The sequence below is a fragment of the Xyrauchen texanus genome, chromosome 49 (genome assembly GCF_025860055.1).
Source record: "Xyrauchen texanus isolate HMW12.3.18 chromosome 49, RBS_HiC_50CHRs, whole genome shotgun sequence".
NCBI lineage: Eukaryota > Metazoa > Chordata > Actinopteri > Cypriniformes > Catostomidae > Xyrauchen > Xyrauchen texanus.
This window is the reverse complement of record NC_068324.1, coordinates 24,089,366-24,114,359: the sequence shown is the minus strand read 5'-3', so window position 1 is coordinate 24,114,359 and position 24,994 is coordinate 24,089,366. Positions and strand designations below refer to the sequence as shown.

Sequence of the window (24,994 nt, the reverse complement as noted above, 5' to 3'; positions counted from 1 at the left end):
AATTTCCAAGTTTTCCAGGATGTGTGGCAACTCTGCAGATAACGTTAAAGAACAAATTCCATAGAAAAGTGCAAAAACAATCACACCTAAGATTAGTTTTAACCAATCATCAATGCTCTTTGATTAGCCGAACTCTCCTAGGTCAAGAATTTCAGTAATGAAGCATACACGAGAAATTAACACCAAACATAAAACAGAATGCAGATCATCATTTTTAGTAAAAGCCTGTTCGCCCAGTGAGTATAAATAAGCTTAATAAGTATAAACAAGTGAATATGCTGAACAAAAAGAACAAGCAACCAGTCAAAGTGACAAATTATACATTTATTTTGGTTCACTGGTCCGAAGGAGCACATGAAATTCATCTAGAATAAGCAGTGCATACAGGTATAGACTTCTCTTAGTGGTCCACAGACACATCAATAAAGTCATATTCTCACAACACACAACAATCTCATGGCTTATATTAGATGACATACAGTAGACAACGTGCTCATCCTCCTTGGCTAGGCCTATCGAGTTTGAATTATGTCAAGTGTTAATACATAAATTCACTAATCCCATTGGATGAGGGGGCCAGTAGAGGCAGGGTTAATGAGAGCAGGTCAGGGGATTTTTAAGAGCGGTTCTTCTTGAAGAAACTGATGAGTCCGTTGGTGGAAGAGTCGTGGGAACGAACCTCTGCATCATCCTGGAGCTCGGGTTCGATCTTCTTAGCCAGCTGCTTGCCAAGCTCAACACTGACAAGACAGATGGAGATAAAGTCATTATCTGGACATATACGCGCACTCCGATTTTACCTGAAACTCCAACCCACTCAAAATCAACACTTTCAAACTTGACACTAGAGATAAACCATTTTTGTTTTTGCAACCCTAACAAAAATTGAGATTTTACTGTAAATTTGCCACAAATAATTTTCACATGCAAATGAGCTTTGCAGCAAATTGTCCATTGTTGTTAAAGGTTTGCAGGAGGTTCGCCACTACTGGTGAAGAGCTGCAAACATTTGTGGCAAATCACAAGCTCATTTGCATGTGAAAATAACGAGTGGCAAATTTGCGGCAAGTTTTGATTTTTGGTTAGAGGAGGGCTTGCAATAACGGAATGATTTTTATACAGTAATGTTCAAGGCGACACAGATAGCAGACAATAGAGTGGGCCCACGAGTGTCACTTGGTGTGTGTGCATAATCCGTGCATAGGTGCGAACTCTAATGATGGCGCGTCTTATTGGCTGCAATGAATCTGGGTGGATATATCAAAGGATGGGTTTCAATTAATGGTTTGACCCTTGATATCATTCCCATCAATCTTAAGTTCAGCGCAGACTGACGACAAGCACGGTAAACTGAAGCACAAAGCAAATGTCTATGGCAAGCGCTTTTTCTAAATAAAAGTCCCACATTGAAAAAAAATATTTTTAAAATGAATACAAACATGATTTACATAGTCATTTTTACAAATATTTATTTTACAACACATTCTTTTAGAAATGAAATGGCCATAATTACTTTTTTATACAAGTAAATAATACATGTTCCTAGTCTTACTGTGCATGATTCAAAAATGCACGTTGTTCCAAAGAAAGAGATCTTTCATCGCCTTTCGCCGACATCATTAAGCATTTTTTTAGCCCCTCACTCAAACCACATGCAATACTGAAGAGGTTGAATTGTGCTCACCCCCACTGGTCATAGCTGTTAATATCCCACATCACCCCCTGCACAAAGATCTTGTGCTCATACATGGCTGAAACACATGAACAGATACAACAGATGAGTTTCAGTCTAAAAACATGTCTAAATAAAGTATAAACCAATGTTTTAACTTACCAACCAGGGCACCAAGCATGAAGGGTGTAAGTTTCTTAAAGATGATCGAGTTGCTTGGCTTGTTTCCTTGGAAAACCTACAAAATGATCAATGTATCACTGAAAACAGCATCTTTGATGGCTACATAAGAGCTTTGTTTTAGGCACTTGTTAGCACGCAAACTAGATATCCACGAGCAGAACAGAGAGTCGTGTCTGTGAAATAATTGATACATACTACCTTTGGATGGACAGTGGATGATAAACTACAGCTGTAAAAGCAAACAGTTTTATATATATATATGTTTTTGTCCCTTGTTATTGATATTATAGAAGGGTTTTCAACTTATTGTTGATATTCTATATACACCTCAATAAAGGCTGTCAATCGATTAAATGTTTTATGTGACATTTCATACACATTACTTACATTTATGCATTTGGCAGATGCTTTTATCCAAAGCGACTTACAGTGCACTTATTACAGGGACAATCCCCCCGGAGCAACCTGGAGTTAAGTGACTTGCTCAAGGACACAATGGTGGTGGCTGTGGGATCGAACCAGCAACCTTCTGATTACCAGTTATGCGCTTTAGCCCACTACACCACCACCACCACTCTATTCATACATACTGAATAACGTATATTATAGCTACATTTTATATAGAAGAGATCAAAAATAAAAAAAGTATAAAAAAATATATAAAGTAGGGGTAAAGTATGGGATAAGTATGGCTAACTTTGGGTAAATTGACATGTGTATACACCAACACCCAAACACATATGTCCACACACCCACACCAAACAGCCATGGTAGCTAATTAGATAAAAAATATACCGTAGTTAAAAGTAATGAAGTAATGTTTTCAACACCGTTCTTCACTAAATACAACTGCATGAATGTGAAAAAGTTAACCTGCAGCTCTTTGCATTCACTATATAAGTGAACCCCGTCTAGGCCACAAATATGATGCAAAACATCTCTAACAGCCTCCATTTTAGATCGTGTTGAAAAGAACTCACTTTATGTGGCAAGAGTTTCTCCAGAGCATCTCCACTCATGCCAGCAGACTTCAGCTCTTTCCTGGCCTCATCAGAGGTCTTTCCCCTCATCAGAGCCTCTGTTTGAGCCAGAAAGTTTGCCATCAGGATCTACGACAGGAAATAATACGGTGCTAAAAGAAACACTGGCTCAAATAACACAAAACAGCATTTGTGCCAACAGATGCCCAAGAGAACCAGAAACAAAGGCATGTTTAGAGACACATAGTGAGCTGCTGTACCTTGTGATGTAGATTATCTCTGATTGGATGCTGAGTCTGAGCAGGAATGAGGAAGTCGGCAGGAATCAAGCGAGTGCCTGCAGAAAGACAGACGCATATCTGATCTATTCTGATAAAAACACATCAGAAACAGCAGTGACAAGAGGGAAGTCCTAACAGACAACAGATATGGACATTAGTGGTCGACCGATATGGGTTTTTTAATGGCCACTACCGATATCCAGAGGATAGGGTTGCCGATTTAATGGCCGCTACAATGCCGATATATCACACAATTTAATATAGTAAATAACAAACATAAAATTGCTTAAAAATAGAAATAAACTTTTTGCTTTTGGTATTGTATTTTAAATGGTAGATAGCAGTTTCTTCAGATTTCTGTTTAGTCATAATATTTTATTTTATTTATTTGCATATGAAGAAATTGTTAATATATTTTTAAGGAAATAACAGTACACACAGTAGTACCGCAACCATGGATGGGTTAGGGTTAGACAGTGCACATTAACATAAATCCCAAATCAAACCAATTGTACATACAGTGCAGAGTGAATAAGACATTTACTGCTTGGATTGTCACGGACTGACCATCATGATTTGTGAATTATTAGAGAAACTTTTGATCCTGAAGTTGTTTCTGGCTGATGGAATATGCACTTCAGAGGAAGATATTAGATGAGCGATTTTTGTGAGGTGAATGACATCTGTTTAAATGAGAAAACTGCATATTTGTGGTATAAAACAAAAGTTTTATTTGCCTTTCATCATTAGAAAAGTTACAGGGAACTGTTGAGGAGAGACTGTTAGAATACGCGATTGATGAACATTCCACAGGATGCTAGATCTGCTGAAGTTGTGTGAGGTTGGTTTATTACATCGGTTTAAAGGAGATATACAGTCTGCAAATATGCGCATATGATATTAGTTTTATTGATATTTGCATTTTTATCATTAGACATGACAGTTAAATGTTACAGGGAACTGTTGAGGAGCGAGAAGGTGAATGAAACAGGTGAGCACTTTAACATAATGAGCTCAAACACGTCTGCAGCAGCGCTGATATGCGGACAGTTTAAATGACACTGTGTTGCACACCGGTCTATTATTGTAGTAACACGATGGCACGTAACAACAAAACAAACCGTGACTGGTTGTTTACATGTCTCAATAGCTTCACATGAAAGCAGCCGATTTTTGGCGCCCTCAAGAATCATTTTTTTTTTATTTTTTCTTTTATTTATTTTTTAAATGGGCAAACAGGAAAATGTATCTGGCAATGCTGATAAGTCCGATTAACGGCCGATTTATCACCTCACAATATATCAGTTGACCACTAATGGACAATAACAAGGAAATTAAAGAAGTCCTTTCAGCTGACTGACCCTGGTGAATGAGCTGGTAGAACGCGTGCTGACCGTTGGTTCCTGGTTCCCCCCACACGATGGGTCCAGTGTGATAATTCACACGAGTGCCAGACTTGGTGATGTATTTGCCGTTTGACTCCATGTCTCCCTGACAGATCAATACATGCATCATTAACCACTCAAGAGTACGTGTTCTGGGGTTGTCTAGATACTAAAATTCCTGTAATTCCCTAAATTTCACAGTTATCCATACCAATTTCAATACAACAGCAAAACTAACATGCGGTTGAACACACTCATTTATTTAATATTTATTTAAATGTTAATATTTACAAATTAAATTCAAATATTTCTTGAATTTAAATACAGAGATTAGAAACAAAATATTTTTGTTTGTTCCGAACAGAAACTGTATTTTTCCATTCTGACTCCGGCGTTCCACGCCTTAATTTCTTCAGGCAACTGGAAGTGGAGTAATTCAGGTTTACTGTGAATAATTTTTATAAAAAAAAATTATTGGAACAAAATAATACCGTTTTTCACTGATTACCATCATTTAAAGACCAGGTCCACACTAATATGCAAAAAAAAAATATGTGGTTACAATTAACTAGTTTATTATTGAGTGAAAAAAAATCCACGTTCAAATCCCTTCAAATGTCCTTGTCTTACCCTGATTCACTACGGAAAGCCTACAATAGAGACTTTTATTTACAGCTGTTGGGTCGGATTTGGCACAAAATCACAGGCATACGTAAATTGTCCTTGCGTGTTTACATCATGTCCATAAGCTCCGAAAGAAGGTCCAGCTGAGGGTTGGGAAAGCGCGATGCGTGTGCGACAGCTGTTCAGTCAGTCCAGCAGCGGAGTGAAATCACCGTCCTAATGGATTTTTAACTGTTCGGCGAAGTTGTTTACCTGCTACAATGCTTGGATATGTTTTCTGAAAAGGTTGTTGAAGCTTATATTATTTGTCATGCTTTTATGAATCGATCACAATGTTTTTATGTTTTCTGAGTATTTTATAGCATTGCAGGAGTTTCTAGACTCTCCAAGTGTGTGTGCGTCGCTATTTTCTCATTTAGTTTACCCCAAAGTTGTCACTTTGTCTTTATAGCATTAAAATTAAAAACATATTTTATTTTTTGCCTGACAATGACGTACTGGTCTAAACATTGCAAACAAGTGCAAGCCATTCAAGTATTTTTGGAGCAATAAATCAGCGTACGGACACTTAAAAGTTTTTCCTTTTAGCAGATCGCCCATTTAAACAGATCTAAAAGCCACAAGGTAGATCCCCATTTATGTACGCTCATCTTAAGTGGTTTATAATGGACCGATTTCATAGCACAGTAATGTATATTCATTTGTTTAGCGAGTATCCAACTCCGTTTTAACTTTACTTTCAAAGAAATGTTTAAATATTTGTTATATTGCATATTTCTGCATATTAATTTCATGTTCAATAAAATATATTTCATCATTACTGAATCCTCATTTTGTGTTTTAATACATAACATATTGTGTCTTATTGTTTGCAGTGCATTGACCTACTACAGTATTATTATGTTTCACTTGCATTGTCCACTGAGAAAGTAGATTGTGATATAAAAATAAACATGGCACGGTGGCTCAGTGGTTAGCAATGTTGCCTCACAGCAAGAAGGTCCTAGGTTCGACTCCCGCCTCAACTAGGGCCTTTCTGTGTGGAGTGTCAATTGAACTCATATCAGCCATAGCACAAGTTTCTTAAATTGATATGTGTAGTGCAATACAAACTTTAATGTGTATTGTGTAGTTGATAAAACACTTTAATAATCATATTGAAATATAATTTAGAGTTTTGTTTATCTTCCACAAAGTAAGATATATCATTAATAAATGCTATCATCATGAAAATAGCTCATCATGACTGAGCTCTACAGGTAAACATCTCCGAGGCCTCCAACCATGAGATTCATCCGCGCAGAAGAGCGCTGCCGAAACACAACTCACATATAATGTTCCTCTGCAAGTAACTTGCAGTTTTATGCTTCAACCGCTAGAGCCAAAAGTTACATAGTGTAGCTTTAATTTTGCTACGTTATGCCTTACGTCCACACTTGAATACCGTTTTTCTCCACTGAAAATGATTGTTTGGAAAATGTTCTCCATTACCACTTACTTTGGAAAATGCTAATGTTAAGAAACTCAAAACAGAATCAGAAACAGATTAGTGTGAATGTGGCCTAAAAATAACATTTTCACTCTAGAACAACTAAAAAGGGAATTTGTTCCCATTTTCAGTTACATTGTGCAAAAAAAAATTATTTTTTGGTTTTTATATTTGAATAGAGATTAGAAACTGTTCACTTGAGTTTTTATCCATTAAAGTAACATGGATTCAGTTTATAAATAAATGATTAAAAATAAATAACTAAGAAACAGATTACAAGCAATAGAACAAATAAAACATATATAAATGAAGAAAACAACAGCATTAAGTATCAAAGTAAATATTACAAATCTGAAAAAGTAATCAAATGCAAAATTCAACAATTCAGTCTTACATAATTTAAATTTTCCTCTCTCGTTATTAGATAGAGACATTAATACAGATGCCATTTCCTGATACGTGACATCATCAGGCTGACCTGTTGGAAGTATGCAGCGAAGCGGTGCATGTACTGGTCGTAGGGCAGCAGGGTGTGCGTCTCGGCCTGGAAGAAGTTGACGTACCAGATGCCGAGCAGGGCCAGTATGACTGGAGTGTTGTGCTCCAGAGGAGCCGTGCGGAAGTGATTATCCTAACAGAAAGAGCACAGTGTGTTTAATGCCAACAACAATAACTTACTCATACAAAGGCTGTGTCTCGTTTGGAAGGATGCGTCCACCGGAGGTCGCATTTGTCTGCCGAATACTTTATCGAGGCTGTCTCGTTTCAGAAAAGCAAGTAGGACACTTCCAATGCAGCCTTCGAATGCCATCTTCTTTCATGGGAATTCGGAGGATGCATGAGGTGTATCCTTCATGCGCATTCATAACCCACAATTCTTTGCTTCAACGGAAATGTCAAAAAAAATAAAATGACTGATATGCAGATATTTCAGTACACTCTTGAAATGGAATAAATAGACTACCAATGAATTGCCAACAAAAGTCTTCATCAGCCAGTTAACAAGGACAATTGCATCTATGTGAACTTCTGCAGTTAATCCAGGATGAACTTCAAAGACATTAGTCATTAATCTTACAGTTCAAACACAATCGATGTTTAAACACTGACCCTTAACACTTACTTAGTTTAATCATATTAAACCATGACTTGCACATAAATAACTAATATTGGCATTATATTCATGTTGGTTAGTCAGAGGGGAACTGGATATTGTGAAATATTTCACTTGAACAGTGTGCACGTGCTGCCTTTCATATAAATGCTACTTGGTTTGATGTTTTGTTGTATAATGCAAAGACATTCATCTGTTTTTAAGTGAGGCACAAGTGTCACTTTGGGGCCACTGTAGATTGGTAATCTACAATGTAATCGTACTTACCATCCAATGAGCACCAGCTAGAAGCTGCTCGAAGTTTTCAAAACCTGCAGAAGACCGTAAACAACATTACCGTCTCAAATAGAGACAAAGACGCTCTTCGTGCATGATTCTGCACTAGCGTTTATTCCCGGTCACATTTCACTCAGGCAGGAGTTAGGCCAGAAACGTACTCTACAAAAGTACACAAATACAAATACTTGTCTTTGCAAGCCTGCAATCCCGCTATATATGCTTAACGTGTGTTCTTGCGTTACAGTGGCGGTAACAAACCTCAGTCCACAAGGGGGGCGATAGAGTTACCTTCAAATGTTTGTGCCATTAAACCACAGGTGATATTTTTCAGGCAGCTAAATATCAACATTTCAATAGATTAACCTATATTTAACCAACTTGCTCAGCAAGAATCTCTACAAACCTTTGCTCAGCCATGACAATCTAACTTAAAACTGAAAACTGACAGTAGAAAAAGATTTTGCTAATGTTGCTATCGTGTCCTGACACAACTGCAAGGTGTGACAATGTAGCTAGGAGCTTTTGTATTCATGCGCTTACATAGAGTATGTTTCGGGCCTCACGGTATAGTTTGTAAAGCAGACAAACCTATATGCAGTGCAATGGACAAACCGATAGCCGACCACAGCGAGTAGCGTCCACCAACCCACTAAAATATGAGCATTAGAAAATGTCTGGGCATTCAGAAGCAAATAAATGCAAATTCAGGAATATAGCAGTGCACTCATATTTCACATTCAGTCATGCAATCATGAAATTATTGAAAAACGTTTAAATGGAAAAAATGATCAATGTTTGTATATTGGTCACAACTTCCAAGCAAAGTTTTCTTTCTCATGCTATAAAACACTTTATAGAATCTTCTGAAGAAATACTCACATCCCAAAACTCAAACATGTTGTTGGTGTCGATACCAAAGTCCTTCACTTTCGGCTGGTGAGGAAACCACATATGTCAATTTCTTATAGATGACTTAAAGCTGAAGTATGTAACTTTTTCTAAAATACTGTAAAATACTTCCTCCTATCCCAGCTTTATATTTAGAGACAACTATCAGTAGGCCATTCAGAGGTAAATTTTCTCGAAATCTTTCTGTGGTGCTTTGTAAATTGCTGTTTGAGCGGCCTGCTTAGACCCACCCCAACACCGTTACTCAACCAATGGTGTGAGTTAGGGTGAGTTGTTTGACCAATGGCAGATGGGGGCGTTTCTATAAAAAAAAATTCAAAACATTGTTTATATTTGCAATTCCGTTTTGTGCCACTAGAGGCTCAGGAATTACATACTTCAGCTTTGATGATGTAGTAGGGATCAAATGTTGAAATTCTGGCATACAAAATCTAAATAAAACCTGGAAATAAAAAATATATAATAAAAAAATAAGGATTTGCAACATTTTTGAATAAAGAAATGTTTTGATGGAAAATGAACAATAACATTTTTTTTCCTCCCCAATTTGGAATGCCCAATTCCTAATGTGCTTTTAAGTCCTCGTGGTGGCATAGTGACTCGCCTCAAGCCGGGTGGCGGAAGACGATCCCAGCTGCCTCCGAGTCCTAGACTGTCAACCCGCGCATCTTATCACGTGGCTTGTTGAGCGCGTTGCCACAGAGACGTAGCGCATGTGGAGGTTCACACCATCAACAGCGGCATCTACGCTCAATTCACCATGCGCCCCACCAAGAACAAGCCACATTATAGCAACCACGAAGAGGTTACCCCATGTGACTCTACCCTCCCTAGCAACCGGGCCAATTTTGTTGCTAAGAAGACCTGACTGGAGTCACACAGCGCACCCTGGGATTCGAACTAGCGAACTCCAGGGGTGGTAGACAGCATCTTTACCACTAAGCTACAAAATTTGACACTATTTCTAGTTAGGTCTTTAAACAAATAAGCAAATGTGTGGCACTGAACATCTTAACTTTGTACAAAACGCCCGATTTCTTGATACTTTTTGAAACATCCTCAAATGATGCTCTATATCATGAACATTAGGTTTTATTTTAAAAAGCTAGACTCACAATGCTTTTATAAATACCAAGACTTTATCAAATTTATGTTCATTCTTCATATAATATAATTTATAACTATAATTTGTAATGAAAATAAAAAACTGAATTAAACTAGAAAAATGGAAAATAGAAGCATTTCCACTGAACCCTACATCTCACACTGACACACACTGTGCTGTACTTACTGCGTTTGTAGAGAGAGCTACGAAATGTTTGGCCACAGCAGATGGCTGCAAATAAATATGACACTGAATTAGATTCATATCAAATCAAACTATCACACAGCAATGATAATTAGAAATCAGACACTTTTCCAGCTGTTATATCTAGAAGTATTTAGAACTATCAGTTCTATGCTAAAAGTTGCTGAAGGTTTTTTTCCCCTTTATTCCTCTGTGGCCAGCGCTGGAGGATTCTAAAGTTGGTTTGGCTTGGTTCTACAGTAAAACAGCGGCCACTAGAGGTGAAATAAAAACAACCATTCATACCTCGTGGGGATTTGTTGTATTTAAATCTCTCATCACTGACAATCTTCATCCATATTTTTATCCTCACTTCAAATATACATTTTCTTATTTTTATTAGATAATCAACAATGTTCAATTGAAGCGTGGCAATGCAAAGAAAAATGCAACTCTATGGAAATGTGCCTCATCACATACATCATGTCTACAAATTCATTTCTTGTGAATAATAAATCTTTCTACCCATTAAACCTTATCTGAAAAATATCTACAGTATATACAGTTCTGTGCAAAAGTTTGGATTGAAAAACTGTTTACATATACTGTGATAAATGCTAGTAAGGGTGTTGATGAGAAGTCTTGCAATTGATGCTGGTACAGGACAGGGTTTTTTCTCTTTCCCACGTTAGTGTTATTCCGAATATCGCGGCTCTTTAGCCATTTGACATGGTTGAACTGCTCAATAGCTCTTTAGAAAATTTTAAATGCAGAATTCAATTGTGTCACGACATCGAGGAAAGCCTGATTTAATCGTGAATGTGAGCCGCTCCGCACTATGCTTTCACTGGAGCTCGCAGCCCCATTGATGGCCCCTTTTTCGTGAGATATTCTTGACATTACCCGTCTGTTCACTTGCAGGAATTATATAATTATTATTATTTTCCTGTATTCTGCTTCATAAGATCATTCTGCTTGAATTAAACCTTACGGTTGTATCCGAAGGTGTTATTAGCGAGTAACTATGGCTCACAGCTCGATTGCCACTGGTTTCCCACTGACTTGTAAGCTGTGCCCTAATAATCTTGTTGCTGCGCAACCATCACCTCAGGATGTTTTCGCTGGTTTTCCAGCAACGGAGGGGTCGAGTGGGTCCCAGGCCCAGCCCTCTTCTGATGATACTTTGGCTGTGCTTCGAATGGCTCTTGCTCGTATAGGACTTGATGAGTCACCTGTCCAATCTGCCCAAACCAATGTCTTTTTCAGGCAGGCCACAGCTGTGACTTATTTTGCCATGCCACCATGTAAACATTTTGTGGCCGAGTTTTCAAATGCCCTCACTGGTTCTGGTCTGCCTAAACGGTGCTCAAAGATTGCTCGGACGTTAGCATCTATGGCTGAAGCAGATTCCATCAGGGTGAGTCGTGCTCCAGAAATAGAGCAGCCTGTTGCAGCTTTGGTGGTGTCTCCTGTCGAGGCTCTACGAGGGAATGTGCGATGTCCCAGTGCGCAATGTGGTCACACAGATTCATTACTAAAAAAGGCATACGAGTCTGTTGCTTCCATAACTTGTGCAGAAAACACAATCTGTCAGTTACTACTTGCTGCTACCAGTACGCTAGAACCAGCAAATGTTGATCCCTCCATTTCACAGTTTCTGCAAACGGCTCTTTTGGCAACGGGCCACGTAACCCGCGAGCTGGGTAGTCTTGCAGCCACGCTTCTGGCAGGCCGCCGCCAAGTGTGGCTTGCCCAAGCATGGCTACCTGAGGACTGCAAGAAAACCTTGAGAGATCTTCCATTCGTTCCAGGGCATCTTTTTGGTCCTAATGTTCCGGAACTGTTGGAAAAGAGGGTAAAGTACTGCAGGTACAGCGCAACCCTACCTTTAGGATGCCAGCAGTTCAGACCAGACAACGCTATGCCACACCGGAGCAATTTTTCCGCCAGCATGCTACACCTCAGTCACAGCCCCCTCAAAGGCCTCGGGCTACTGAGAATGCTTGAGTTTTTTGGCCACCTCATCGACATTTGTCAGGAGGACCCCGTCAGCGCCCCCCCGCGACCACCAAAAGTCGCACAAATAAACCCTGAGACACTCAGGCCGGCGGTTGATCGTTTTTCAATAAAACAGATAGAGTACTGGAGGACCAACACAGCAGACCCTTTGGTTTTGACGAATCTGAGCAGGGGATATACTCTACAGTTTCGACGCCGGCCTCCCAGATTTTCAAGAATCGTTCCTACGGTTGTAAAAAATGCAGTTTGTTCAATGGCCCTCTCTCTGGAAATTCGTTCTCTGTTAAAGAAGGGAGCCATAGAAAAAGTTCATCCCCTCGTTCAGGAAGAGGGGTTCTATTCAACATATTTTCTTGTTCCGAAGAAGGCATCCGAAGGCATCCGAATTTGTTCCTGAAGGTCCTTTCTTTTCGAATGCTGCGCACAGCCGACGTTCTTCAGCAGATGATTGGTTTGTAAGTGTCGACCTGAAAGATGCATACTTTCACATCCCAATTGCTGTTCATCACAGAAAGTTTCTGCGTTTCAGTTTCCTGAATCAAGCCTACCAGTTCAAGGTTCTACCTTTCAGTCTTTCCCTTGCTCATTGTGTCTTCACAAGGTGTGTGAGCGCAGCTCTGTCTCCTCTTTGGATGAGAGGTATGCGTATTATGCCTTATCTGGACGACTGGCTTCTTTGTGCCCCACAAAACAGCAGACTGTGCAAAACTCCAGACTGCTTTTGAGACTTTTGCAGAAGTTGGGTTTTTCTGTGAATGAGAAAAAGAGCTGTCTGAATCTAACAGACCACTACGTTCATAAGAATAACCCTGAATTCCCGCCTAATGTCTGCCTCCCTGTCTCAAGAATGTGCAACGAACATTCTACAACTATTGGCTCGCTTTCAGCCGGGTGTGTTTTTACAGTACCAGGTAGTCCTACGACTAATAGGGATGTTAACTGCTGCTACAGTGGTGATTCCCCTGGGTTTACACCTCAGACCACTTCAGATTTGGAACAACAGTTTGCAATTAGATCCCACCAGACATCGCCATCAACTGATTGAGGCGGTGGAGGCAGGTGGAGTTGTTGGAGACAGGAGTGCCCCTGGGTGTTGTTCCCTCTCGACGGGAGTTGGTCACGACTGATGCTTCCCTCACAGGGTGGGGGACAACATGGAACCAGAGGGGTATTTGCGGGCATTGGACACCGCCCCAGACCACAGAACATATCAACCTTCTGGAACATGGCTTTACTTAATAATGATATGAATTGACTAAATAGGGCCCAGGTCAGGAAGCAGACAAACTGGTTAATCCAAACGTCTGCTAGCTGCCTTGAGACGTCACACAGGTCACATAAACTACAACACATAGAGACTGTATCACCTAGATATCTCATGGAGACTGTGTCTGTTCCACGAACTACGAAACACAATACCCTCACTAAATCATTTAGAAAAAATTAGATTAAGGTCAAACTTGAACAAAACAAACAAATTAAAAATGTACATCATATAAAAATAGGGCTACTAAACATTAGATCTCTTTCTACCAAAGCACTAATTGTCAATGAAATGATTACAGATCATAGATTGGATGCGCTCTGTTTGACTGAAACCTGGCTTAAACCGGATTAATATATTAGTTTAAATGAATCTACTCCCCCAGGTTATTGTTATAAACATGAGCCTCATCTGAAGGGTCGAGGAAGAGGTGTTGCTACAATTTACAGTGAAGTTTTTGGTGTTACTCATAGGACAGGATATAAATGTAAGTCTTTTGAAATAATAATGCTTAAGGTGACACCGTCAAATACAAATATAAATACAAATTCTCTGTCGTCCTTTACCCTTGCTACAGTGTATAGATCACCCGGGCCTTATTCAGATTTCCTTAGTGAATTTGCAAATTTTTTATCAGATCTTGTAGTTACTGTAGATAGAGCCTTAATTGTTGGTGACTTTAACATTCACATAGATAATGAAAATGATACATTGGGATTAGCATTTATCGATATTCTCAACTCTCTTGGAGTCATAATCATATGCTAGATTTAATTCTTTCATATGGAGTTGATGTTGATAACATAGAAATTCTGCAGCAGAGCGATGACATCTCGGATCATTACCTCGTCTCTTGCATGCTGCAATCAGCTAATGTTACTCAATCTAAACCACGCTATCGTTCAGGTAGAACTATTCTTTCGAACACTAAAGATAGCTTCACTAATAGTCTTCTCTAGCACCCTTGATGTTGTCGCCCCACTTCGATTAAAGAAAATTTAAGAAATAAGCCCTGCACCATGGTACAATGATCACACTCATGCTCTCAAGAGAGCAGCTCGGAAAATGGAGCGCATGTGGAAAAATACAAAATTAGAAGTATTTCAGGGTGCATGGAAGGATAGTGTCTGTAGCTACAAACACGCACTCAAAGCTGCCAGGTCAGCATATTTTAGTAAACTCATAGAAAATAACCACAACAATCCTAGATGTTTATTCAGTACTGTGGCTAAATTGAATAGGAATAAAGCCTCAACCGAACCAGATATTACGTCACAGCTCAAGAGTAATGACTTCATGAATTTCTTCACAGATAAAATTGAAATAATCAGAAATGAAATTGGAATTATGCAATCATCTGTCATAGCACCTCAGAAAACAGTGTCAAATAATTTCCCTCATGTGCAACTTCAATCCTTCGCTATCATAGGTCATGAAGAGCTAACAAAACTTATCGAAACATCAAAAGCCACAACTTGTTTGTTAGATCCTATACCAACTAAGCTCTTAAAAGAGGTATCTCCTGTAATATCAGAACCTCTTCTTAATATCATTAACTCCTCGCTATGCTTAGGACATGTCCCAAGAAACTTTAAAATGGCAATTATCAAACCGCTAATTAAGAAGCCACAACTTAATCCTGGAGAACTTGCTAATTATAGACCGATTTCAAATCTCCCGTTTATGTCAAAAAATACTAGAAAAGGTAGTATCCTCCCAAATATGTTCATTTCTACAGAGAAATAGTATATATGAAGAATTTCAATCAGGATTTAGGCCTCATCACAGTACAGAGACTGCACTTATCAGAGTTACAAATGACTTGCTCTTATCATCTGATCGTGGCTGCATTTCTCTTCTAGTGCTTTTAGATCTTAGTGCTGAATTCGACACGATAGATCACGACATTCTCTTGAATAGACTAGAGAATTATGTTGGAATTTGTGGAGTGGCATTAGCATGGTTTAGGTCATATTTAGCAGACCGCTACCACTTTGTCTATGTAAATGAGGAATTGTCAAACCAAACAAAAATAAAATATGGAGTGCCACAGGGATCAGTTTTAGGGCCTCTGCTTTTGTCCATGTATATGCTTCCCCTGGGAGATATTATCAGGAATCGTGGAATAAGTTTCCACTGCTATGCTGACGATACACAACTTTATATTTCTTCAAAACCTGATGAGATTTCACAATTCTCAAAATTAGCAGAGTGTATTAATGAAATAAAAGATTGGATGGCCAGAAATTTCCTTCTACTCAATTCTGACAAAACAGAGGTTCTAATTATTGGACCAAAAACTCTAAAAATAAGCCACTAAAATATAATTAGACTCTAGATGGATGTACTGTTACATCATCTTCAACAGCGAAGAACTTAGGTGTTATATTTGATACCAATCTGTCCTTTGAAAATCAAATTACAAATGTTTGTAGAACAGCATTCTTCCACCTAAGAAATATTGCTAAATTAAGGCATATGCTCTCGGTTGCTGATGCCGAAAAACGAATTCATGCGTTCATGACCTCAAGACTAGATTATTGTAATGCATTACTGGGAGGATGTCCAGCAAGATCAATAAATAAACTTCAATTGGTTCAAAATGCAGCAGCCAGAGTGCTGACAAGAACCAAGAAATATGATCATATTAGCCCCATTTTATCATCGTTACATTGGCTACCTGTTAAATTCCGTATTGATTTTAAAATTCTGTTAACTACGTACAAAGCTTTGAATGGTCTAGCTCCGCAGTACTTAAGTGATCTTCTACCATGCTATATTCCAACACGTTCATTAAGATCGCAAAATTCTGTCCGATTAATAGTTCCTAGAATATCAAAATCCACTAAAGGAGGAAGATCCTTTTCATATTTGGCTCCTAAACTATGGAATAGTCTCCCAAACAATGTTCGAGATGCAGACACACTCTCTCAGTTTAAGTCTAGACTAAAGACTCATCTATTTAGCCAGGCATACACCTAATTTATCCTCCAACCCACAATTAGGCTGCTTTAGTTGGGTCTGCTGGAACCAGAAACATTGAGCATGATCTCTAACTCTGCAATAAATTAAATGGCATCTACGCTTACATCTTTTTATTTGTTTCCCCGTCTCAACCTCGGGACTCCTATCCTGAGGTCACCAGAACCGGCTGGATACAGCACCATTCCTGCTTCATGTTGGACTCCACTGCTACATGTCGCAGAATGATGATGACTAAATGCAGCCGGTGCCAGCCAAACATCACTTCAATCTATTATGACGGACTTCAGAGGATGAAATGATGCCAACTCCAACCTGCATCACCTCGGTCTATTTATGGACTACGATCTTGAAATGAAATGCTTAGACTAACTATTGCCAACAAAAGCCTTCATCAGCCAATTAACAAGGACAATTGCATCTATGTGAACTTCTGCAGTTAATCAAGATGGACTTCAAAGACTTTGGTCATTAATCTTACAGTTCAAACACAATCGATGTTTAATCACTGACCCTTAACACTTAGTTTAATAATTTTAAACCATGATTTTACCTATACATAATTAATATTTACATTACATTCATAATGTTAGCCAGGGGGAACTGGCCCCCACAGTGAGTCTGGTTTCTCCCAAGGTTATTTTTCTCCATTAATCTACATCTTATGGAGTTTTGTGTTCCTTGCCACAGTCAGCCTACAGCTTGCTCACTGGGGTTATTAATACAATTATCATTTAATTATTTTTAAACACTATTAAAAATCGTATTTTATCTAAATTACACAATGATGATTAATCGACTTTATAGACATTACAGTTTTATCGTCTGTTAATGCTGATATTCTGTAAAGCTGCTTTGAAACGATGTGTGTTGTGAAAGGCGCTATACAAATAAAATTGACTTGACTTGAAAGTATTTCATGCCAGGCCGCCACGTTCTCGTTCGGTCCGACAATACCTCAACAGTGTTCCATCTAAAACACCAGGGCGGCACGAAATCCCGCAGGTCTCTACAGCTTACGCACGAGATCCTGACATGGTGCCAGCCGCGACTCGCTTCACTGAGGGCAGCTCATATTTCAGAAGCATGCAACCAGACAGCGGATGCTCTTTCCAGGGATCAGGTACATCAGGAGAATGGAGACTTCATCCAGATGTTGTGCAGGAGATCTGGCTTCGATTTGAAAGAGGAGAGGTGGATCTTTTTGCTTCGGAGATGACCACTTACTGTCGTCTATGGTTCGCAAGGACAGAAGAGTCCAGCCCCTTGGGCCAGGATGCACGGTCTCACGAATGGGCGAACTGCCTACTATATGCATTCCCACCTATCCCTCTGTTATGGGAGGCGTTACACAGGATCTCCCTGTGCAAGCACAGAGTACTATTCGTGGCATCATGTTGCTAAGACTTCCGTCAGGCAATACATGTAAGCTTCCCCCCAGGAAGGACCTCCTCTCCCAGCTGGAGGCCAGCGTCTGGCACCCGGATCCAGCTCGCCTGCAGCTTTGGGTCTGACCATTGGGTTAAATCCTTTTCTGGAAGATTGCAATCCTGCGGTTATTCACACAATCTCCAATGCTAGGGCTTCTTCCACACAACAGATCTATGCTGGCTGTTAGAGGCTTTTTTCTGCATGGTGAGAGAAGCAAGGGCTCGATCCTGCAATGTGTGACATTCCGAGCATCTTAAGTTTTCAACATTTACTGGAGGAGGGCAAAGCGGCTTCCACGTTGAAAGTGTATGTCGCTGCTATTTCTGCAGATCATGTTCCAATTGGTGGATCTTCTCTTGGATCTCACAGTCTTGTCTGCAGTTTTCTGAAGGGTGCACGCCGTCTTAAGCCTGCTCGGAATCCTCACTTTCCCGTGTGGGATTTGCCACTCGTGCTTGCATTCCTTTGCTCATCCCAGTTTGAGCCCTTGCAAAGCATTGACGTGAAATGTTTAACCTTGAAGACTGCCTTTTTGTTGGCTATTGCTTCTGCGAAACGAGTCAGTGAGTTGCATGCATTGTCTGTTAGCGAATTGTGCTTGCGTTGGTTGCCGGATGACTCCGGGGTGGTCCTACGACCCAATCCTTTTCTTCCAAAAGTCCTTCTTCCTCAGTTCATTAACCAGCACATTGAACTGGCCTCTTTTCAGAGTTCTTCAGGGTCTGATTCAAGTGCTCAACTTTTGTATCCTGTTCGTGCCTTGAAGTGTTATGTGGACACTGCTGCTCAACTTAGACAGTCAGACTAGTTATTTGTCTGCTATGGTGGTGTGAAGAAAGGTGCTCCAGTGTCTAAGCAGAGGTTGTCAAACTGGATAGTGGAAACTATTATACTGGCTTACAAGGCAGCAAGGCAACCATTGCCCCGGGGGCTAACTTGCCATTCCACTAGGGCCATCTCATCTTCATGGGCTGTTTTTAGATGTCCAGTTTCATTGGTGGACATCTGCACTGCCGCTAGCTGGGCTTCCCCATGCACGTTTGCCAGGTTTTATAAGGTCAACGTTGCTACTCATCATGCCGTGAGTTCTGCAGTTCATAGTCATGAGGAATGCCACTGACCTGTTGAAAGATTAAGGAGCGGCCTTAATCTTTCAACAGGTCAGTGGCATTCCTCATGACTATGTTGGTATGGGTCATCCAGTAGTGTTTAATATTGCCTCTGGCGGTCAGTAGGAATGAAACCGAACGTTAGTTACACATGTAACTGTGAATTCCGGATGACCGCCAGAGTTCTTGGTCACTCGGAATGCGCGAGAAAGGCGTACCGAGGCAGAGTGCTGAGCGGCTGTGGTTTATAACCCCCAGGGCTCAGCATACGTCACTATGTGACATTGTTGGTATAGTCTCTCGACCTATCTGGCTGGCGCTACGATAATCCAGTAGTGTTTAATACTGCCTCTGGCGGTCATCCGGAATTCACAGAACCACAGTTACATGTGTAACTAACGTTTTTAAACGTGCCTAATTTTGTTTTAAAGGTTTCGTACAATAGATTTACATGCACCCAAGGTCAAAAAAACACTTTAATTTGCGCATAATTTAAATTGCAGCATTACCTTTTTTCCCTAGTGTCACAAACGACTCATTCAATGATCCGTTCTAAAGCATTCATTCTAAACTCCTCCTTTCAGAGAGCCTACTCTGCTCTGATTGGTCAGATGTCCCAGTCTGTTGTGTTTGGTCTATCGCTTAGTGTAATGTTTGAGGGCGGGTCAAAGCTGTTCACAAGCAGCCAATGAAGACCAGAGGCGGGTTTCAGAATCAGTTCTTTCTTTTGGGAGTCAATAACTGGTTTTTAAACTTTGCAGACTTTTTTACATTCACAAACAGTGATATAACACACTACATGAAAGGTCATATTTGAAAAACCATAATAGGTACTCTTTAAATTTTGGACTCTTGTAGCCTCTATGTCTGTCATAGTGAGGAAAAATTGCAAAAATGTTTTAATATTCTATAAATCGATTTCAACTATCGGCTGATTTATCAGCCTTTCCCATCACCTTAGTTATAGGAATCTGCTAAATTGGTTGACCTGTAGCTATGTGAAAACACTCACATCATTAGCGGTCTGCAGGAACCACTCTCTGGCTGTCTCAGCGTTGGTGATTGTCTCTTGAGTGGTGAACGTCTAAGAGCCAAAAAGGACATAAATAAGCAGGAATTTAAAAGGGTTAAAAGAGATGATTACAAACAGTTATCCAAATATTACTTTCACGTTTCACAAGAAAATCTTTCAACAATTAATTAAGTAATTGATGTAATTGTTTTTATTAGTTTATGTCGAGAGTGTTACCTTAGAAGCGATGACGAAAAGGGTTGTCTCAGTGTTGAGCTGTGAGAGGGTCTTGGCCATGTGTGTGCCGTCAATATTTGAGACAAACCAGACGTTAGGTCCTCCTTTACAGTACGGCTTCAGAGCTTCAGTTACCATCAGAGGACCCTAGTGAAGACACACATGAGAAACTTCACTACACATGGCAAATGTTTACCACAATAATACAATGACCTGGATCCCCGACAACTAATGAAGCCATCTACTTAGGGTGGTGAATCTGAGGGCTCTCAGGAACACTTGTGAGTAGGAATGTTTACTCACCAGGTCAGAACCTCCAATGCCGATGTTCACCACATCAGTGATGGCTTTACCACTGAAACCTTTCCACTCGCCACTGCGCACTTTCTGCAAAATAACACACACAATTTGATCATAACATTAGGGCTGTCAATCAATTCCAAATGTGTATGAAATTACATGAAATGCTGATAAATTGCTTATACTGCAATTGTTGATGTGAGTGGGCCATTACATTCTCGATGTTCCACTCACATGGCAGAACGCCTTCATCTGCTTCAGAACTCGGTTCACCTCAGGCATCACATCTTTACCATCCACCACGATGGGTGTGTTAGAACGGTTCCGCAGAGCAATGTGGAGCACAGCACGACCCTACAGACCCACAGTTACAGTTACAGTTACGTTTCAGGCTTCATCTATAGGCACATAATACCTAATCTTTGCAGCTGCATATATTTGCATTTATTTCATATGTAGCAGTGTCATTTCAGGGACATTTTCAGTGAATTCACTGATATGTTATTGGCCATGAACCACAAAGAGGCACATCCTCCAATGTGGATGTTAAATGCTACAGTTTCATGACATTTGGTAAGGAAATGGGGCAATCGAGGGCTTCAACACACCACTCTGCTGTTACAATAGACATTCAGGAACATAGAAGTGGTTTACAGAAGCAAATGATAAAAATATATGTCTCGAAATATGATCCTAAGAAAACAAACTGCCATTTATATAAGAGTTTGATTGATTTTTAGAGCTTGTATGAATCAGAAAGTGTAAATGAAGATTGATGGTTGAGATTCCTGAGGCAGACATTTACAGATATTTACAGTGCAATTTGAGCTAGTTTAAAAAAGAAATGTATATCCTGCACGTGATCGAATATCAAAAGGGCTTGCAATAGACAGCTGTAAATGATATTGAGACGTTATTACCTCAGTGAAGTTGATCTTCTCGCCTGTAAACATCTTCTCTCTAGCTGCTTCAACACCCACCGATCGTGCCTAATCATCATGGAGACAAAAATAATGTCCCTCAGTACGTCTTCAAATGTTTCCTGCTGTGATCACTATGAGAAATGCGTTGCATCAATAGAAAGAGGTTTATTTCACTGATCATTCTGTCTGATCGGTTGAAGACAGGAAGAGGTTTAAGGAAAAAAATATCTTCAGAGCACTCATAATGAATAGGTGCATAGTATGCTAACATTGCGCTATATGCTGATGGCCCCATGTGCATCAGAGTGATAAAAGTTAACCTGATAAACAAACTCAAATTTAATTTACAAAATAGAGTAAAATTAGAACAAACAGCTCTTAGGACGTGTGCATTAAGTCAATTAACATCTGGAGAAGGACAAATCGAGTCAAAGATGCTTAGCTGGACTGAAGAGGGTTGCACACTGGACGCATCTGGCGGATGACATGCCGCGTTCTAAAATTAGAAACAACTGATTTCAATGATGGCACGCATACCGCCACAGGGCTTCTGACGGCAGCGCCCAGCTATGACTGAAAAACCTTGTCAACTTTTACACTGTCTGCTACCTGAACCGCATCGACGTGCCCGGTGTTTGATACCTGTGCCGTGTCCTAGCCACGACGCGACACGGCAAACCGCTTCTCGTCCAGTGTGCGACTGCCTTGACTGATGAAAGATTACAGTAACTGCTTTTCAATCATCTTAATAATCATTATGACTTCCAGAAGTCAAGAGATAAACCCACATGTATATGAATGCACATTTTCATCATGTTTGCAGTGGAATAATGCAATGCTTTGCTTTCTGTGGTACATTGAGGATGATAACGGAGATTGAGACTGTACCATGTCGAAGAGCATGCTCATGACTTCTGTGTTGATGAGATTCTTGGAGTAATCCAGCAGCATGTCTCCATCATCTGTCTCCAGCTTTAAACTGATCGTGAGAAAAAGACCATTGTTAGGACATGCAGATGTAGTATTATTTCGATTGAATAGTAGTATACGATTGAAAATCTTCATGAGAGACTCTCAGTGACGTCTGAGTGGAAAAGTGAAATAATCAGATGAGGGTATATCTGCTAAATTTGTATGAGCCTTTTGAGGAAGTATAGTAGTGTTAGTCTGAGCACTGTTAGCAGTGGTCCTTAAACTGTAACATGCTGAAAATGACTCTGGAAATGTTCTAAATAAGAGTATTAACATGTTAAAGAAATATTTGACATTTAATATCACTTTTAAAAAGTTTTAATTTTAAAATGATAACAAAAATGCATTTTTGCACGTTTTATTCATATTCTAACAAGCAGAAGAAAACAAAATGAAGGCAAAAAGGCACAAAACTGTGAATATGTGCACAAATAAAATAAAAAGATTATTTTCAATCCCTACTAAAGAGTCTGTAGGGACTGAAATATATTTACATTTTTCCTTTTGACTAACATGATTATCAGCATGTCACTAACAGATTGTAACAGTGCCCAACCAAAGTATTTTCCCTATTAAATGTACAGGACAGGCTTTTCATAAAACCTTTTTAACAAGTTATTTTTAATAAATATATTTGCACTGAATTAACGCGTTAAAATAATTAATGCAATTAATCACAATGCCCCCAGACCGTAATAAGGAATATTCCTGAGAAATTCAAGCTTGTAGTACCACCTGTTTACTCCAGAGGGCAGTAAGTGAAACTTCAGCTGTATGGCAATGTCAAACCATTAAATCGACAGCCCTAATAATATATATTTTTAATACAAATATCGTGAACCTATTTCTTGCATATTGCCCAGCCCTAGGTGGGAACAAAACAAATGTATTCACACATTGAAAGTCATCACCCTTCAGAAGCAAATGAGTCCTGAGATGAAAGGTTATAAAACACCAACATTAAACCAGCAGCAACCCACAATAAGTTTGTATGTGCCCAATGTATTTGCCCATGATTGAGAGAATGCACAGATGAAGTTGGCTCTTTGCCAAAGTGATGTTGCCTTTCACAACTGATTAAAAGTAATCTTTCAAAAAGTCGAACAACACATATTTTAATTGCACTTAATTTTTTCAGTTACATTTGAATTTTTAGTTAAAATAAATAAAAACTAAAGTTCAAAGTTTTAAATCAAGCTGCTTTGCGTTATTGTGTAGGCTATTGCTTTAACATAAATTACCCCATAGCACCACCTAGAGTCCAACCAATGGTAATACTGCGGTTTGCACGTGAACGCCGCACCAGTGTGAAAATGATGATACCATGGCAAGTCTAATATCATCAAAATAACTTAAGTTTATTGCAAAAAATATGATACATGTACACCACTAATAATATATTTAAATACTATATCAGTAGGTTGACTTAATGTTCACACGCAGTCCTGCAGATTGTGTGTGTGTGTGTGTGTGTGTGTGTGTGTGTGTATCTGCAAAACATGGCTGACATTATATTACTTTAGAGCAGAAATAAATGTTTAAACATCTGTGTGTTGAACTGGTGAAATGTGTGTAGAAATAAAGATTGAATTCAGTGTAGTGAGGGCAGAACCTGCAGTGGACTTCTGGCCTGATGTTGTAATAACATTAATTGCGACATCTATGTAGGCATCAAGGATGAAATGCAAAACCAACTTTCATTATATAGACTGTTTATAGACTAATCTGTCCTGCTGTTATATTGCATTTACAACTATGTCCATATCTGACGTGTTAGTACCAATAAAGTGCATAAAATCACATTACATATACGACATACGGCTCTTATAGGCCTGAATCAACCAGATTAACACCCTAATAACAGCACATACACAATCAATGTGAAGTGACAATGCGTGATGTGATGAAATGTGATCATAAGTGAGCCTTCATCACATGACGGAAGAACATTTGATGTGTATTTCACCTGAACTTGTTGAATCTGTCCGTATCCGTATCAAACATTTCCCTCATGTTCAGGTTTCCGGCGCTGGATTTGTACCATTGCTCCAGTTTGCGGTAGTTTGGATCGTTGGTGAGGCCCATGGTGAAGAGATTTCTCCGTTATTCGGTACAAAGCTGCTGCTGATGTGAACTACGCTACGATTGATCAGTCAGTCATTCTGCGAGAGAAGCGTGAGGAGGACGTCCAATGACAAATCCTGACTATGACAACAGCTTACTTGACGTAACCACGCCCACTATAACGCTCAACTGAGAGCGGCTGGGAAAACAACTTTGATCTATATATAATATATATAGAGATATAATATATATAGATCAGTGGATAAAAATGACTCTTCAGTTTCGGGAACGTTTCTGTGGCCTAAGACGATTTTAACACCTTTTATTATATAGGCCCTACACTACAAAAAGTCAAGAGTTTTGAAACACTCATTCTTTATTATAATAATAATAATAATAATAATATATATATATATATATATATATATATATATATATATATATATATATATATATATATATATATATATATATAAT

The 24,994-nt window shown here is 39.3% G+C and overlaps 1 protein-coding gene across 1 annotated transcript; it reads right to left on the bottom strand.

Moving 5' to 3' along the window:
• Nucleotides 1-311: 311 nt before the first annotated feature.
• On the bottom strand, nucleotides 312-24,651 carry LOC127640070 (glucose-6-phosphate isomerase-like). The gene is made up of 18 exons (XM_052122457.1): nucleotides 24,420-24,651; nucleotides 22,370-22,460; nucleotides 21,479-21,547; nucleotides 20,793-20,912; nucleotides 20,562-20,645; nucleotides 20,259-20,405; nucleotides 20,022-20,093; nucleotides 10,208-10,252; nucleotides 8,887-8,940; nucleotides 8,596-8,656; nucleotides 7,996-8,039; nucleotides 7,093-7,245; nucleotides 4,478-4,607; nucleotides 3,096-3,172; nucleotides 2,836-2,964; nucleotides 1,835-1,910; nucleotides 1,685-1,751; nucleotides 312-740 (listed from the first exon to the last, which is right to left on the bottom strand). Exons 1-18 carry the CDS (start codon nucleotides 24,536-24,538, stop codon nucleotides 617-619), a joined length of 1,662 nt encoding a protein of 553 aa, XP_051978417.1. The 5' UTR covers nucleotides 24,539-24,651; the 3' UTR covers nucleotides 312-616.
• Nucleotides 24,652-24,994: the final 343 nt, after the last annotated feature.

Excerpts from the sequence above, each read along its gene's own strand:
- LOC127640070 (XM_052122457.1), bottom strand. The coding sequence starts at position 24,538 with ATGGGCCTCACCAACGATCCAAACTACCGCAAACTGGAGCAATGGTAC. Across the intron at positions 8,657-8,886 it reads ACATGTTTGAGTTTTGGGAT|TGGGTTGGTGGACGCTACTC; the intron begins GTGAGTATTTCT and ends CTCATATTTTAG. Across the intron at positions 3,173-4,477 it reads CTACCAGCTCATTCACCAGG|GCACTCGCTTGATTCCTGCC; the intron begins GTCAGTCAGCTG and ends GTCTTTCTGCAG.